Source organism: Macadamia integrifolia, chromosome 3, assembly GCF_013358625.1.
Source record: "Macadamia integrifolia cultivar HAES 741 chromosome 3, SCU_Mint_v3, whole genome shotgun sequence".
Classification (NCBI taxonomy): Eukaryota; Viridiplantae; Streptophyta; class Magnoliopsida; order Proteales; family Proteaceae; genus Macadamia; species Macadamia integrifolia.
In genome coordinates, this window is record NC_056559.1 from 26,592,849 (window position 1) to 26,611,620 (window position 18,772).

Consider the following 18,772-nt stretch of genomic DNA (forward strand, 5'->3'; position numbering starts at 1 on the left):
GTTGCCCAAGTCGAGTAAAAAATACAAGAAACTTGGTCCATAGTCATATGACTTGGCCGGGTCTAATTCAGTCTGTGTTTATATTGATTTGGTGTCTTTTTCCCAAGCCATGTGAAATTTACCGAGTTAATTTTTTCTTTTCATTGGTCCTATACTTATTTATAAACCATAAGTTTGTTCTATAATTAAAGTTGTAAAGAACCCATGTATTTTTTTTTTTTTTCTTAATATTAACCCTTTCTTCTCATATGTCAAGCAACCATGGCCTCAATTCATCCTCACTCAAATGGGAAGAGGGTTAGACATGGGACCCACTTATTGTAAACTAGCAACACGCATCAATTGAAATGAGGGACACACAAGGGCAAGGGCTTATTTTTACAAGGGCAAAGAGCAAAGTGACAGGCACAGAAACACCCGATAGTGTGCCCGGGATTTTTTCTCAAAATATATATATATATATATCACTTTGACCTGATTTGAATTACAAGGTTCTGTAAAGAATGATATGACTACGGTGAAAAAGAATGAAGTGCTTTCAATTCAGCTAGTGCATATTTAAATATAAATAGTAGGTTTTTTTTTTAATCATGAATAATATATAATTTCCAAACAGCATATCCAGGATAACAATCATGTAGGCTAGTAGGGGTTGCATTATTATTTTTTAATTTGTTGGTACTACTTTATCGTACTGCATGTGCGTCAATTCTTTCCAAATGAGGGGTAATGCTGGAATTCGAGATTGATAATCAGGTTGTGTTCTACCACTAATCCAGATGTTGATCATCAGGTTGTCAATCCTTATTTCCCAACACTCCACGTATATCTATATATATATATATATATATTCCCACAAAACAATCAATTAAAACGCTCTCCAAGTCTCAGCTCTTAAGCTGAGCTTCTCAACTCTCTCTCTCTCTCTCTCTCTCTCATATTGGTAGTCTAATAATGCCCTGAGACGCCATGGAAAGCGACGATGAAACCTCACATACATCCGATTTGGAAAATGAAGAAGAGGAAGAAGAAGATGAAGAGGAAAGCGGTTCTTATGGGTGTAAAGACATGTTGATGTTGGCCGCATGCGGGCCTGGTAGTCGAAGGACAAGGAGGGGTGAGAGTGGAGGAAGATGGTTACTGGGTAGAGTATTGAACCCACGAGCCAAGTGGGTTCAGGAATGGAACCGAATCTTCCTCCTAGTCTGCGCAGCAGGGCTCTTCGTCGACCCACTCTTCTTCTACGCACTCTCCATAAGCGACACCTGCATGTGTCTCTTCGTTGATGGATGGTTCGCCATTACCGTCACTGTTCTTCGCTGCATGACCGACACCTTACACGTCTGGAACATGTGGCTTCAATTCAAGATGGCCAAGTTTCATCACTCCTCTCCTTCCCAATATTACAATAACATCACCGGAGAAGATGATGATGGAGATACAGAAGACCACCGCTCCTCCACCGCCACCGCCACCGCTCCGGCTCGTTCCGTAGCATTCCGGTACCCAAAGGCCAAGAAGGGCTTCTTCTTCGACCTCTTCGTGATCCTCCCCTTACCTCAGGTGATGTTTACTTACTTTCCATTAGCATCTGTGTGAATTTTCTTCGTTACCATCATCATCCACCACAGGATAACATCGTTTCTATCCTCATCTAAGATTCTTTCATGCTTTGTTCATGTTCATGAGATAATAAGTTAGAAAGCAATTATGCCACTTGGCCGTGGGGTTTTGTACGTTAGTGATATCAAGTTGTGATAACTGATAAGTGCATGTCATCAATCACCATCAGTGCTCAGGCTATAACTTGGCTATACTATGCAGTTTGCACAGTGAAGACATGTGACCTATGCATTTCCCTTTATACGTTTCTAAAACAACAACCAATAGAATGGGAGTGGAAAGTACAGAAAATTGGCAATATATTTTTAAATATATATTGATTCGATAGTCCCCTTGTGAGTAGGGGTGTCAATCGGTCGGTCTGGCTCGGTTTTGGTCTGGGTTGAGTCGATTTCGATGTGAGAAAGTTGAAACCAAAACCAAACCAATAAGAAAATTTCGGTTTCAGTGCGGTTTGGTTTCGGTTTGTCTCCGGTTTCTTAAATCGATTTGTAACCGGGTTGGTTTTGATTTTTGGTCCAGTTTGGATTCGACTTTCCATACAAATGTTTACAAAACTATGCAAATTTTGATTTTTTTTTAATGGATTTTGGAGTGTTTCAGTTTCTTACCGGTTTGGTTTCAGTTTCGGTCAAGGTTTTGAGCCGGTTTCGGTTTGGTTTCGGGTTCATCCGGTTTCTGATGCGGTTCGATTTGGTTTTGGGGTTGCAATACTCCAAACCGAACCGACCCAATAAGGCTTTGGTTTGGTTCGGTCCATGTTATTATCGGTTCAGTCCGGCCGATTTTACCAGTTCGATTTAAGAATGGACACCCCTACTTGTGAGTAGTGACAGAAATGGTGGGTCTTGGTCCTGCTAGGTTTTTATTTAAAATGATGAAGAAAAGAATAGAAATCGTAATAACAATCAGTGATTCAATAAAATTGTTTATATTTATTGGAAGATGAGATCTATTTCAATATTAATAGAAAATAGAGTTACATTTGTTCGTTTTCATACTTTTCTTAGGTTGCTATAAATAAATTAACAATCTCTATATAAAAAAATTTCCAAAATACTCATAGAGCTTTTACCCCAATGGGCTGAAACATAGATTTTGAAGAACTTCGTAGCGAACTTAAAAGGAGTTTTGAAAAAGAGTTTTACTGACATCTCAGAAACCAACTCAGAATTCTCTTGCCTACCTATTTTGGACACATCAAACCCACTCAGAATTCTCCTACTGACCTGTGAAAGGACTGTTTTAACCAAAAAATATATATGTGTGAATGGACTACGAGGTGTAGCATAATCTTATTGCTCAATTTTTTTTTTTTTTTTTTTTTGAATGAAAATCAGTAAAATTTCAATAAAAGCGATCGCCCATAAAATTTTAGTCGCCACACATGCTTGCTTGGGTGGAAACTTTTTCTCATGAAATTAACTTTTCTAATTAATACCCAAATTTAAAAGGTACTTTACGTGGTCCATACTTTCTCTTCTTACATGGACCACTTCATTATACTAGATATATAAGAATAATGTTGTAATTCTGAGTCTTTGACAATTTGATATTTGGATCAACCTGATACAAAAGGCAGCCCATATGTTAAAATTTAAAGACAAAATCAACTTATACACTCCCAATACTTGGCATTTTCGCTTGTTTGTTGAATCCAGCCTTTTTTTCCCCTTTTTGAGAATTTTTAAATTTTCTTTACCATGCCCTACTCTATGATGCTCGTGGCAGTCAGCTCACCTCTATGTAAATATCTTCTAATTTTCTACCAATGATCTGAACAGGCTTGAGTCATTCCTTGACTGGGCTACAAAGCCTACTGATCATGATAATCATTTATAGCTATCTAGGGTCATAAATTTTCTTCACCCTCAATTACTAAACGAATTTGATAATACCTTTTTACTATTCTCCGACTTCCTTTGCACGCCATTTATAGTTGTCCTACTGAATCAGCTTGTCATGTGTTATATCTTTATATCTTTAGCTAGATTCAAACATAGCCACATATTACAATAATACTTTAGAAATTATTTGAAAAATTCAATTTTGTTTAATGAACTCTGAACCATAAAGGAGGGGATCCCATAAATTGGAATCCATACAATTGAAATGGGTCATCAAATTTTAACATACAATTTTCTAAGAGGTTCCCATCCATCCAATAGTCAAACTCTCCTAATCATCATAGCTCATATGGTAGAAAAACAAGACTAAGAATGCCCTCCTATATTTTCAGTCTAGGTTCCTTTTTTTCCAGTAAAAAGGAAATTCAAAAAAAAAAAAAAAAAAAGGGAAAAAGGCGCATAACCCAGAACCCTCTATACGTCTTGCACTTCTTTGGGGGAGAAAAAAGGTTGTTAGGTTATGACTTTCTTAGTAATTTGGGTAAAGAAGTTCTTGATACTTGTAGTGTTTTTTTTACAACCACATGGGACCATTTGTTAGTCATTTTTAGATGGAGAGCTCTCTAAATAGACCATATGTTAAATCTAATAGTCCATTTTAATTGTATGGCCCTCAATATGTTTACCCTTTTTTAAATGGTTGTTGTTTTTTAAATAGAGTGGGACAATTCAAATAGTAGTTTGATATGTGATGATACTTGATTGGATGAAAATTTTAGCATGTGTAAAGATAATGAGGACAAAAAATTTTAGGTTTAACATACACTACCATATGCCAAAAACTAATAGATTTTTTGGATAAAATCCAAAAATAATGGTTGATACTAGGAATTATCGGCACTTACAACAATAATGAAAAAAGATATTTCCATAAGCCAAGGTCATGGTTAATTGGTATGTGGATCGTTAATTCGGTAATTCTAACTATTGAATAATAGGATATGCTTTAGATTGATCATGTAACAAATCTTGTTTCCATCACAACTATATGGTTCTCCATGTATTTGACTTTTTCCCTTGTATTTTCAACAGTTGAAGTGTTCTCAAAATTAATTTTTTTTTTCAATTTTTCTGGAAAAACTTTATTTATCTACATGAGATAAAACTGTGGAGGGCAAAACTTGCCACATGACTAGAAGTTGATTTTAAATTTTGATCCACAAAGTTTGGTGCCAACAAAGCTACCATGTTTTATGGGACATGAGAACTTATTTGAATGGCCTTAAGTATTTTCCATGTGATAATTATTGGCGCTCAAACTTCTTGGACATGTTTGAAAATCACAATCAATTCATTTGGTAAGTTCTGAAATAAATACATTTTTTCACATTGTAGGATAAAGTTTCAAAAAATAGTTGAAAAATCTAATTTGACAATATTTTTTTAACTGTCGAAAATACAAGGGTAAAAGTTTAATACATAGTAGGTCATATAGTTAAAATAGTTATAGATTTGACATATGACTATTCTAAGAAATAATTATCCATTCAACAATCAAAATGACCTAAGCATTCCTCTGTGTTTCTCAAAATGGTGGAGAAAGAATGGAAAGTTATATTCATAAAACCACCATAAACAATGTTCTCCATTTTCCTGAATGGAAATGCAAAGAGGATATACCTTGAGGGTAGCTCTCAAAGGAATGTGACTCACCTGCCCATATAATCAATTGTCCACCCCATTTCCCACCTCCACCACTCCACCCCCACACCGGCCCCCCCCAAAAAAAAAAATGGTGCGAGATGGGATGGACAGGTGACCATATGGCAGGAGATCCGGACTCCTCTTGAAGGACCTGCCTTGTTTTGGAATCAAGGGCAACCATAAAGAAGCTTAGAGTTGGCTAAAATTTGCCTTAATTTCAAAACAAGATTTTAAGTGGAAAAAGCATGCATGGAAAGGGTGTAGTAGTATTGTTTGATAAAAACAGGCCAGCTAAAGAAGAAGGCATAATACATATAGTATCTATTATGAGTGCAGGTTGTGCTATGGGTAGCAATCCCTTCACTGTTAGAGAGAGGATCAACGACATTTGTGATGACGGTGTTGTTGATAATATTTCTGTTTCAATACCTTCCCAAGATCTGGCACTCCGTCTGCCTCTTACGTCGTATGCAAAGCCTTTCTGGTTATATCTTTGGCACCGTTTGGTGGAGCATTGCCCTCAACCTCATGGCCTACTTTGTTGCTGCCCATGTCGGTACTACTTACTTTTTTGCCAATACTATTAAGGGACACTTTCTTAAATCTACCAGATAAGAAAAAGAATTACAGAACAAGTATATTTACATAAAAAGTAAGTGTAAAACAAAATCAAGCTTACTTGTTTTGTAATTAATTTTCTTATCTAGTAAATCTAGACAATTTTTCTTACTATTTATTATTTACTAACATCTTGATCTATCTCATACTGATGGGGCTATGTAGCTGCAATGTCTGTGTGCAGGCGGCTGGTGCATGTTGGTACTTGTTAGGCCTCCAAAGAGCTGAAAAGTGCCTGAGAGAACAATGTGGTATCACACCGGGTTGTGGGGTTAGGACATTAGCATGTAAAGAGCCTATCTATTACGGAACTGGAATGGTGACAGACCGTGGGAGATTGGCTTGGGGAGAGAACAAACAGGTTAGGTCTATGTGCATTGAGAGCTCTAATAATTTCGACTATGGTGCTTACGCATGGACTGTCCAACTGGTTACAAATGACAGTCGTTTGGAGAAGATACTGTTTCCCATCTTCTGGGGTCTAATGACCCTCAGGTTAGTCTTTATATCTCCCCTATATCTCTTTCATTCTCAAATATAGATCTCTCTCTTTGGTTACCATAATAATCAATATTATGAGCATGCATGATATATGCATCTGTAAACAATTTCTTTCCTTCACCCCACCCTCGTGCTTATATCAAATATGGGAAAGTCCAAGAGTGTGGCATCTGCATCCATACTCAGGAGGGGGAGAAATGACTGCCCCTCCCTATATGAATGGTGAAAAATCCACCCTTCTTGATGCTTCCCCATGCATTCCCATTCACCATCACATTAGTGTAGGGGCCATGCTCCCGGATAGAAAACTCTCTCCCATCAAATATTTGTATTCAAATATGAATATAAATGTATCATTTGGTGATTAATTAGATGTTGGATTTTCAATTAGATGAGTAAATTAGCTTCGTTTACAACCCTATATTCATATTTCAAAGTTACTTTTTTTGAGTAAAAGATTGCTACCTAGTCTTATGGCCCCCGCACCACCATGGGGACAATGAAAACAAGAGCAAAAGAGCAATCTGGTAAGAAAACATCAGAGAGAAGGCATCATCACTCAATCTGGAATTTGCTTATGTTGATGGGTGCATGTTAAGTAATGGAACTACATTGTATCAATTGACTTAAGAAGATTAAGACCTAGTAGCCTATATATATATATATATATATATATAGAGAGAGAGAGAGAGAGAGAGAGAGAGAGAGAGAGAGCCTAGATAGGAATTCATATAATTGGAAACTCTATCTGCAAAGGAGATCTAATAAAAGAAATAATTTCAGTTGTGTTAGGAATCTATTATCACATGTGATAGTTGTAAACATGAATGCAAACTCCTAGGGTGATAGAGATTGATAGCACACGTAACTCCAATGATGTAGAAAAACTAACAGGAAAATAAGATTGACATCTAATGAAAATCCTACAAGATAGAAGTGGATTGATTAGCATGGGCGATGATAGAGATTAAGGGAGAATAGAACTCAAACTCTTCCTGATAATGGGTTAATCAAGATTTTTTCTATTTAGTTAATGGTAACTTTAGTCAACAAATAACAAAGGAAACCAACACATTCAAGAAAAAAAAATAAAGAAAAAAGTATGACATCAATGAGAAGGCTTCACCATTCAATTTTGGGAAAGGCATTTGCACCTAATCTTTATCCTCTTAAAGGGGATTTGATCCCCAGACTTAATCACAAACACCCGGAACCTTCATTTGTACCCAACCTTGACCTAATATATCATGCTGAGTAGGATAATAATAATAATAATAATAAGGGAGAGTTCTCCATAAGGGAGAGTGTTCCCTATCCTGGAGAGTAGCCTATTATGGCAAGAAACACCCAATAAATGTATCTGAAAATGAATAATTTCAGGAGGCAGGGAGGTCATTTCAAAGGAGAAGAGGAGAGAGATAGACACAAAAAAGTGCTAGTCAGGACTATGCTCCTAGACAGAAAAATTTCCTAATAATAGAATGGGCAAGATAACTCTACAGTACTGGTGCAGGTACATGCTAGTGTCTAGGCCAATAGGAGTGCATGTAAAAGCATCTTTAGCATGGGGGCAACCCAGTCTGTGTACCTACGCCAGCAGATAGCGTTCTTTCTTCCTAATAATATGGAAAAAAGATCCCTACCATGTTGTGTGGCCCTTGTGCCTAGGCAAAACGGGCCAAAATGACAGCCCCACCCCTTATGTAATATGAAAAAGCCCATCTTTGTTGATGCCATACACAAGTTCTTATTAGACCCGCTCTAGTGCTAGGTTACATGACTTGACACTTGACAGTGATCTCAGCGTTACTACTAATAATAATAATCATTATCATTGTCTTCTAGGATTAATTGATTGATTGATTGGTAAGGCATCGAACCATGATCCCTAAGTGCATTTAACTTTTAAATTTTCCGTAAGGTGTTCTCTAAACAATTCAGATTTATGTGTTGAAATCAGTACATTTGGAAACCTGGAGAGCACAACTGAATGGCTGGAAGTTGTTTTCAACATCATCATCCTAACAAGTGGCCTCCTTCTAGTGACTATGTTGATTGGAAATATCAAGGTATGTTGAGGGTGTAATTGAGCGAACCACGACCATAAAAGAGTGATTGCTCAACCCATGCAATTGGGATTGCTCAATTTACTCTTCCCCATTATAGTTATTGATCCTAGATCATTAATTAATATTATTTACTTACTGGTGTAGAAATTTTGCATGTTTTGATGATATGGGTGGAACACAGGTATTCTTGCATGCGACGACATCAAAGAAACAAGCAATGCAAATGAAGATGAGGAATATAGAGTGGTGGATGAAGAGGAGACGCCTGCCTCAGGGATTCCGGCAGAGGGTACGTCAATATGAGCGGCAATGCTGGGCGGCGATGCGCGGGGTTGATGAATGCGAAATGATAAGAAATCTCCCTGAGGGCCTAAGGAGGGACATCAAGTATCATCTCTGTCTTGACCTAGTGAGGCAGGTAATTATATTTCTGATTTTTCATCTAAGCCACTTCTATGTTACCATATGTAAGGATGTCAATATGTTCGGTTCTGGTTATTTGATTCGGTTTTTATTCAGTTTCAAATGATGATAAGGTGGATCAGAACCGAACAGAACCGAACTGAGAACCAACTCGGTTCCGTATGTAGATACTCAAACTAATTCAATTTAGATTGGTTTGGTTTCAGTTCCAATTCGGTTCTGATATGTAGTTTTAATTTGGTTTTGTACATTGGTTTTAATTCGATTATGAAAACGGATCCACTTTTGAACCATGATTGTGATGGATAAAGGCCATAATGGGCTCAAGTTATGGGCCTTCTGGCCATTTTTAACTCCAAAATTGTCTTAGCATGTGATGATAAATTGTATGAAAACACTTATCACCTAAAAGATCTCTCTTAACAATAATGAGATTTTTTTCATCTGTTTGGTTTCGGTTTGAACCTACGGTTCTTACACCATAAATCAAAACCAAGCCAAACATTGTCCATACTCACATATTCAAACCAAATTTGAACCGAATTAATTTGTTTCGATTCGGCCCAATTAATTCGACTAAGTTTCGAATTCGGTATTTGGTTTGGATTTGAAATTGAGACCCATAACTATATGCCATCAAGTATTATTACTGTTTTGTTTTGTTCCTTCATTACCAGTCCCTTTTCCTATGGCCCACTCCAAACTCACTCTTCACTCTTTGGTCCTAATTATAATCACAAGTTTTGTTGTTTAATGGCAAGACTAGAAAGAGTGGTCATTCCCTGTTTTCTTATAGACAGGGACCAAAACTGATTGAGAACAACTGAACCTAAAAATTTTAGAGAGAGGGAAAAAAAAGTTAAAACGAAATTTTAAATCTATTACCAAAACTCTATTTAGGGGTGCTAAGTCCATGCTCGCACTAGAAGGATAGAACTGGTCTGCCTAATCAAAGCTCAAAATCGACATGATTGAATGATAAATTAATCGGGCTTGAGACCAGATCGATTATTATTCAATCGTTTCTATACAATGTCGTAGATGCCCGATTAAGCCCGATTGAAACCGATTATTACAATGCCAGATATTTTTTATTTTTTTATTTTATTTTGAGACACCCATTGTTTCAGGTACCCTTATTTCAACATATGGATGAGTTGGTCCTAGAGAACATATGTGACCGTGTGAAGTCTCTAATATTCCCCAAGGGAGAAACGGTATGAGTACCAGTACTGTTACCATCTGATTCTGAACAGAATTCCCTTGATATATTAACAAATGACTGATTCTATACAGATTACAAGAGAAGGTGATCCAGTCCGAAGAATGATATTTGTTGTAAGGGGACATCTGCAAAGCAGCCAAGTTCTAAGAGATGGTGTGAAGAGTTGTTGCATGCTAGGACCAGGCAATTTCAGTGGAGATGAACTTCTCTCATGGTGCCTTAGACGACCATTTGTGGAACGTCTACCTCCATCATCTTCAACATTAGTTACACTTGAAACCACAGAAGCATTTGGGCTTGAAGCTGAAGATGTGAAGTATGTGACGCAACATTTCAGATACACATTTGTTAATGAGAAAGTGAGAAGAAGCGCAAGGTATTACTCTCCAGGATGGAGAACTTGGGCAGCTGTGGCTGTTCAACTAGCCTGGAGAAGGTACAGACACCGGTTAACGCTTACGTCGTTATCGTTTATACGTCCGCGGAGGCCTCTATCGCGTTGTTCGTCCTTAGGGGAAGACAGACTTCGGCTCTATACTGCTTTGTTGACATCACCGAAGCCCAACCAAGATGATTTCTCCTTCTGATGAGATCTTCCAATACTGGAAAAATGTTTAATTTCTCTTTTGCTTATTATACTTTCCTCCATTAAACAACAACTACCTGGCACACATGTGATGTGCAAAAAGCCTATGCTCACTGAGAAATCTAGAGTTCAAGCCTCTTGACTGTTATCTACTTCTCTCCCTATATAACTATCCAAAAACAAAAGAACTTTCTTCCATTCTTCTTTTCCAGCTCTCTGGTTTTGTATAGATCTCTGAAGATGGAAAACTTTGTTCATTTGAATAAATCATTAAGACTATGGTACTTCAATTTTGTGCAACAGATAAAAGCATTCTTGGTTTAGTGGAGAATCGGGTGCTGGACACCCTGACGGATGTAGAGTTGAGTTACTCTGCATGTACAAGTTTGCGATCCCCACAGGACTCAAAAAATTATGCTTGAAGAATCCAAAGAGGAAATTTGGAAGTTTAAAGTAAGACATAATGTGATGGAAGAGAAAAAAAGAGTGGAAATGATAAGGGTCTGTCTTCCAGAAGAATTAAGAAACTTGGATTTCTAAGAGAGGCGAGAATTAACCTTTTGTATGAACTATAGCAAAGGGCTTTATTTCGTATTCTATGGATAAATGGAACTCCAAGATATGACTCATTATTTAAATTTGACATAATGTGAAATCTTTCAAAGATAGTCATTTAATTCCTGAGGAGACATTAGTACTAAATTAAGCTTTAGTTTTGTTGAAGTTGAGAGCTTGACCTGAATAGGAACAATAATTGTCAATGACTAACTGAAAAGTATTGATCTCTTGTGAGGTGGTTCTACCAAATATTCTAATATTATAAGATCATCTGCAAATATAAAATGTGTAGGTTTCCCAATCCTTTTCAATTTAATACCATGAGTGGAACACTGATGGACGGTAGAAACGCAATCTAAAACGATGCAGAAGATAATGGAAAAACAAGAACAAGCAATGCACACAGATTTACGAGGTTCGGCAAGATTGCCTACGTCCTCGGTGAGATAAGATTCTACTTCACTATCAATGGAGAATAGGGTTACAACGCTCGTCCCTCACACCTCTCAGTATTATTTGCGTTACTGAAAATGAAACCCTCGCTACAAATATATGGCAAAAAATCCTAATCTGGAAAGTACACAATGGCCCTCAAATAAAAAAATTTGAGCTGGGGGCTACGCTCCCTACACCCCCTGCCATGCAGGGAGGCCTCTTGCCCCCTTGCAACACCCATGGCCTGCTAACCAGACCGCCGTCCTGCCTGTCGAAGCGCTGCACCAGTACTCCCTGGATTAAACTGTGACAGAATACAAGACATCTAACACCAACAAAATTAAGATAAATGGGTTGAAAGGACTTCCCCATAAAGAATGAAAATATATGAGAAAAAGTGAATCACTTTGTCTCAAACCCCAAGATGGACAAACGAATTTAAAGTGAGAACCATTAAAGGGAAGAGCTAAATTTGTAGTCTCCACACAAAAATGATCAAATTGACCAATGAGGATGAGTGTAGCGCTAATAAAATTCTTGAGTAGAGACGCTTGGGGGTAGGGGTGTCAAAACCTAGCCTGAACCGATAAAATCGATCGATAAAATCCGAACCAAACCGAACCAAACTGATCCTTATTGGATTGGTTTTGGACTGAGGTATGTTGGGATCGGTAAATCGAACCGACCAATAACCAAACCGAAATCAAACCCAATGAAACCGATAAAAAAATAAATGATTATGAGATTATAAATTGGTGAATTGAACGTCCATTTTTTACAATATGTGTGAGAAAAAATTTTATTGTAAGGGGAATTCTTACAAACCATTGAACATTAGGTTATGAATAGAGAAATTGATTTGTAAATTGTGATAATGCTTCCACTGATTTCTTTGTTCACTATAGAAAACTAGTTGGATAGTTAAATGAATGATTGGATAATAGGGTTCATTTTGTGATTTCAATATCAGTTATCTTCTTAGTAATTTGTTATCCATTGGTTTCAATATTAGTTATCTTTCCCTTACAATGATAAACCATGATTTAATCATAAATTTAAAGTGTATTTTTCGTCAAATCTTGTTACTATAAGTTATGAATATAAAATTTATTATGGTTCAAGCCCAATAATAAACCGATCAAAACCGGTATTAACCCGATATTGAAAAACCGAAATAAACTGAAAAGGTATAGAGCTAGATGAGAGGAGAGAGAAACTCTGAGGAAATGGCTGCTAGGTTGTGGGAATGGCCAAGACCCTTATGGAGATCTTCCCCTTGATCGAGGACAAGAAACCCTGTTCACTAAGTCTCGCATCCAGTCTCTGAAGGGGTTAATGGTATTGATGATACTGCATATGTGGAAGAAGTACCAATTGGGATGGTGTTACCAGTGGAAGTACCATTAGAGAATGTGCAACAATCTGTACCATCACAAAACCTTTCCTTTTTTTCGCTAGAAGATCCAATATATATTAAAAGGAAAAAAAACCATAACTCAAACGCTAATAGCCAGCAATTTTAACACAGTATAATTAACATTTACATTTCAAAATAAGTGTCTAAAACTATCGATGATATCCAAAGAAGACTTTTAGGGTATAAAATCAAGACCTCATGTAGTGTTAAAACTCTCATTGGTTTTTCCGTAGTTTAGATATTGATCTCCTATCCTCCCCAAGTAGGAAATTAGGTATTGAACCAAGAAACTACGAATAGTAGCAATTTTTATCTTTTACAAAAACTAAGTACTTGGAAATTATGAAAAATTTTATTCATTTATGGTTGTTACTGATCATCTAGAAATAAAAGTAAAAAATCTACAACCTATGCAATTTGTCTGCGGATCAATGGGTATAACTTATCATTGTAGCCTTAGTACACAATGAACTCTGAAAGATGTAAAAATCGAGCGGCAAGAACAACTTTATAACAAAGCAATGATTAACAACCACCTTTCACTTTAGAAGTTTCAGCTCTTTGAAGTAGGTGGATTTTAACAACTATCTTGGATGGGATGATGTAGGCCTTTTCTTTGTTGTTAGGTCGAACTGAAAATCTCATTATGATGGATACATTATATGACATGGTCAAATCGTGTAAAGATTATGCACAATATGCATCTAACATCTACATTGAACATCCTTTGTGGTTGGTAATGAGGAGTTCTTGCCCATAAAAGTTATCTTTACTCAGTGATCTGTAATAAATAATGTGTTGAGAAATGAGTGGAACAGTAAGTAATTTTTTTTTCATTTCATTTCGTTTTATAGATAATGTAATTAGAAGAAACCTTAATGTTTTATTACCTACTAAAGGTTTTTCTTCATGAAGCTCTCTATATTGTGATTTGATAATGCCAATGTCACCATTTGAGTTAACTTGCAATTAAAATGAAATGGTCTTTGATGTGGAATGCTAAAATTTTAGTTTGCAAATTTGTCTAGTGTATTCATGAAGCTCTCTATATCTAGTTATCAGTTGGAATGCTAAAAAAATTTCTCCATTCCACATTAACATCACATCAGTATATGGTGCCCGCTGAGTTAGCCGTCCTAATGATGTCATAAAAATCTTTTCTTTGGAGGAACTTAAATCGAACGGGAACAGTAGGGACTGGTTAATGGATCCAATGGCCGATTCTCCTATCTCTGGTTTTCAACTTTCTCTCTCTAATAATAATAATAATTTTTTTACTTGGTCAAACTGGTCCCTTGGGATAAAACAAAAAAGCGGAAGAAAAGGTTAAAAGTGTAGAGAAAAAAGGCTAAAAAGTGGGCGCATCTTTTAGTCAGTTATGGTTAAAGTGGGGAGGTGTAGTCATCGGAGATGAGTTTCTCTACGAATTAGCCTCTGTTCTTTTTCGGATGAATGATGGGACCTACATCATCCAATTGGGTTGCCACGTGAAAATATTCTTATAGAGATGATGTGTGACGTATGACAGTGGAGCCCACGTGGACTGCAAGGTCAGACCAACCCGAATGCCACAATTTGATTTGATACCCAGTCTAGGCAGTCTTCATTTTCCATGTCTAAAAATAAAAAATGTTAAAATAAATATGAAATTTTGAATCTATTAATAATAAGTGATCACAAGTTTTTATTTTGTTTTATGTCGTGATTTGGCCATTCAAACCATTAGAGAGGTACTATAAATATATTGCATTATATGTATATTAAGTTTAGTGATCTCTCCTCAACCATATAGCCTATCATCATTTACTATTAAATTCTTTCATCATATTTTAGTAACACATAAATTTATTAAAAGTAACTATTTAATCAATTTATTGGACCCTTATCATGCACATGGCAAAGTTTGTTTCAGTTGAAATATGAAATATAGTGTTTGATAACACAAGCTCTATTATGTATGGATAAAAATATTTAAACTATCATCTGGCATGAAATGATAGCTGATCAAGAGAGGCAATACCAACCACAAGCTCCACAATGTATGGATATATTGTTTGATAACACAAGCTATACAATGTATGGATAACAATATTTAAACTATCATCTGGCATGAAATGACAGCTGATCAATGCTGCTACTGTTGTCTATATCCTGCAATATTCTGTTAAAAATCGTTGCGTTTGGAGTGGGTCAATTACAAGACAGTTTAGTACTTCATCAGCTTGGAATGAAATAAGGAAGCGCAACCCAAAGGTTCCGTGGACAAAGTTTGTATGGAGAAGTAAGTTGATACCAAGATTGGCTACTTTTAGATGGCGATTGGTACATAAAAAGCTTCCAACGGACAAGGCTATACGAAGGAAGGGTATCCCAATGGTGTCAATGTGCGGTCTGTGGGGAAAGGAGGAAGAGAGCTTTAACCACTTGTTTTTTGGCTGCGACATGGGCAAGGTTTTTAAAATTTTTTGGTATAACGTGGCCTAATATTGTGCAAATGGAGTTGTTTGTTAAGTAGTGGATTAGGAAATCCAGAGTGATCTCATTGAAGGAACCATGGATGACGGGATTTGTGTTGATTGCAAATAATATATGGAGTCAATGAAATGAAAGGAGGCATATAGGGAAGATCAAGTCCTACTTTTAGGTATCGTCTATGATTCTTATAGACTTGCAGGAGGTGAATCTTAATATGACTGGTGTGGTTAAAAATTCAAGAGATCTAGTATACTGTAGGAGATTGGGTCTCAATGCAAGACCGAGTACAACAACAATAATCATGGAGATTTTTTTGTGCAAACGTTTTATGGGATGGTGCAAATTAAATGTAGATGGTTGCTCGTTGGGAAGTCCAAGCCGTGTAGGGGCTGGTGGCGTTCTGAGAGACTACAGAGGAGAGGTTCTATATGCCTTCAATAGCTACTTGGGCATTTCTACAAACTATTTTGTAGAGCTCGTGGGTCTTCTGGAAGGAATAGAGTATGGCATGGCAAATAAGGTGGAGTTCCTTTGGATTGAATCGGATTCAGAGGCAGTGGTAGCAGTGGTTCAATCAAAATCTATTATGTGGTGTGTTTTGCAACGTTGGTATGTTGTTCAGCCTTATCTTAATAGTATTACCTGGAAGATAAGCCACTGTTTCAGGGAAGCGAATGTGATAGCTGACTTTCTGGCCAAAGAAGCAGCAAAATCAGGGAGGTCTATACAGAAATTTAATTTTCCAGAATACATCATGGAGGAGATTTATAATGATGCAATGACAAGGCCCTAGTATAGATTTTGTTAAGAGTGGTTTTCTAGGTTCCTGCTGATGGCAATGCCAAAGGTAGGAGCTAGAGAACTTTTTTATTTTTGTTTTGAGATAAATCCAGTTTAGACTGCATTTTTTCTTCCTTGTTAATAAATTTTGAATTTGTAGCGAAAAAGAAAAATGGCTAATTAATAATTCTTGCCAAAATAATAGAAAAATCTTGAAGGAAAACATCAATATGCTGATGACCGTTTAGTATTCCACAACAAAGACCATGTTATTTTAATTGCAAGTTAACTCAAATGGTGATAGACTGACATTATAAATCACAATATAAAAATAACCAAAATAAAAAACAAACAACCTTTATTACCATATCAATAAAATGATACAGATGTTTTTACAACCACAATAACGATGCAACATTTGCATATTAGTAATCTTAAGTCAATTCAAAACACAAACACTACTTTGTAGTCATTCTCCATAACCACTTTAGTAAACTAGTATCTCTATTGTGGGTTTTTACGCATAACCAATCGCTTTGCCACATTTTGTGCGCTTATCGACTGTTTAATCACATCCATCATGGTCACGGTAGAGACAATTTGTTGTAGGCATTTGTCCTTATCGGGTGAGCCACTCCCAACGGATAAGACTATATGTTGATCCAGTGGAGGGACAACAAATTTTATATTTTCACATGTCACAACTGAGTTGAACAATAGCGAACTTTTAGAAGACACATTAATCTGAACAGGTTTAATTTGATTGGTATCTGATTCTATGTTCTCAAACTCAATGTGGTTACAAGCATCCATAAACACAAAACTAGAAATTTCACCACATGTAATTTGAGTAGGGACAATAAAGATATGACTCTCAATAGAATGTTCGAATAGCAATGATCATTGCCTCAGACTACCACACTTTCATTCATTAACTATGGATGTGCTTGTGGGTTGTGAATGAAATATATATTGTTGTCACTATGTGAGAGTGATTCATCAAATTCATCATGCTAGTCAAATTCATTTGTTGATATAATACATTCGATCATTGTTAGGAGAGGATTGTCAATGTGTTTCACATAAATATTAGGACATGAATCATCGTAATCTTCCTTGGCTAACATATTTAGCAACTCATAGATCTCCACACCTACATTGTCAATTAAGAGTGGCTCCAATAGAGGCCGGAGTTTTGTAGTGACCGATGGATGAGATGACGCTAATGATGGGGAAATAGTAATAATTGTATATAAAATATTAAACAATTCAGTGTTATAAAACAACTCACTAAGGAAATGAACAACTCTTTATATTATTAACTTACCAAGTCCAATGTTTTACTATCTCTATAACTTTTCAACTTATACTCATTGAGCTATTGGTCATCAACTTTATAGGGAGGATGAATCCTAACATGGCTCACACGTAGATACCACTCAAGGTAATCTGAGTATGTCCACTCACTCACCTCTTGCTAAAATAAAAATCCTCATAATCTACGCCTAGCCTAACCACAATTTGGCGTTGCCATCTAGCGACAGTTTGGGTACATTTGTTCTAATCCAAATTGACAGAGACATCAATCTGGGAGATGCATCTCAACCACATTGAAATGAGCCAGCTAAGTGCGAGCCAGACTTATATATGAGCCATAAGACCAATAAGAGGAGCACTCGTAATTGTAATATATGGTTGCTAGTTGACCTACAAGGAAACATAAGTTAAAAGTATAGATACATGGCTGCAAATGTGGTGTGTGAAGAAGTTCTGATTAACATCATTTATGATTTACTCGACTTACCATCCTAGCAATGAATTAGAATATTAATAACCTATAAAATCACAATGATAATTTTAGAATTTTTAGTGAATGAATAGAAATCCTAATAATCATCAAACATCTAATTTGGTTTGCACTATCGCCCTTCCCCATCCTTGGGAAAAATAATTCTTGAACTCATCCCAACCCTCTCCCTCGATTATCTCCAATGGAAAATAGATATCATTTTCGTTAGTAGTAGAGATATGTATCACACCTTCTCTCTTAACTCATATCACTTTCATTCATTAACTATGGATGTGCTTGTGGGCTGTGAATGAAATATATATTGCTGTCACTATGTGAGAGTGATTCATCAAATTCATCGTGCTAGTCAAATTCATTTGTTGATATAATACATTCGATCATTGTTAGGAGAGGATTGTCAATGTGTTTCACATAAATATTAGGACATGAATCATCGTAATCTTCCTTGGCTAACATATTTAGCAACTCATAGATCTCCACACCTACATTGTCAATTAAGAGTGGCTCCAATAGAGGCTGGAGTTTTGTAGTGACCGATGGATGAGATGATGCTAATGATGGGGAAATAGTAATAATTGTATATAAAATATTAAACAATTCAGTGTTATAAAACAACTCACTAAGGAAATGAACAACTCTTTATATTATTAACTTACCAAGTCCAATGTTTTACTATCTCTATAACTTTTCAACTTATACTC

At 36.4% G+C, this 18,772-nt stretch overlaps 1 protein-coding gene across 2 annotated transcripts; it reads left to right on the forward strand.

Annotated features, from left to right (window-relative positions):
- The first annotated feature begins 864 nt into the window (after nucleotides 1–864).
- On the forward strand, nucleotides 865–10,886 carry LOC122073918 (cyclic nucleotide-gated ion channel 4). Of its 2 annotated transcripts, XM_042638633.1 has the most exons (7): nucleotides 865–1,563; nucleotides 5,511–5,726; nucleotides 5,977–6,287; nucleotides 8,254–8,362; nucleotides 8,544–8,780; nucleotides 9,916–10,002; nucleotides 10,082–10,886. In XM_042638633.1, exons 1-7 carry the CDS (start codon nucleotides 970–972, stop codon nucleotides 10,595–10,597), a joined length of 2,070 nt encoding a protein of 689 aa, XP_042494567.1. In that variant the 5' UTR covers nucleotides 865–969; the 3' UTR covers nucleotides 10,598–10,886. The 2 variants fall into 2 exon arrangements, with proteins under 2 accessions (XP_042494567.1, XP_042494568.1); XM_042638634.1 differs by lacking the exon at nucleotides 5,511–5,726.
- Nucleotides 10,887–18,772: the final 7,886 nt, after the last annotated feature.

What these genes read in the sequence shown, in the direction of transcription:
- LOC122073918 (XM_042638633.1), top strand. Translation starts at nt 970, where the DNA reads ATGGAAAGCGACGATGAAACCTCACATACATCCGATTTGGAAAATGAA. An exon ending in CCTACTTTGTTGCTGCCCAT is followed by an intron (nt 5,727 to 5,976) that starts GTCGGTACTACT and finishes GTCTGTGTGCAG; the next exon opens with GCGGCTGGTGCATGTTGGTA. An exon ending in TGGGGTCTAATGACCCTCAG is followed by an intron (nt 6,288 to 8,253) that starts GTTAGTCTTTAT and finishes TGTTGAAATCAG; the next exon opens with TACATTTGGAAACCTGGAGA.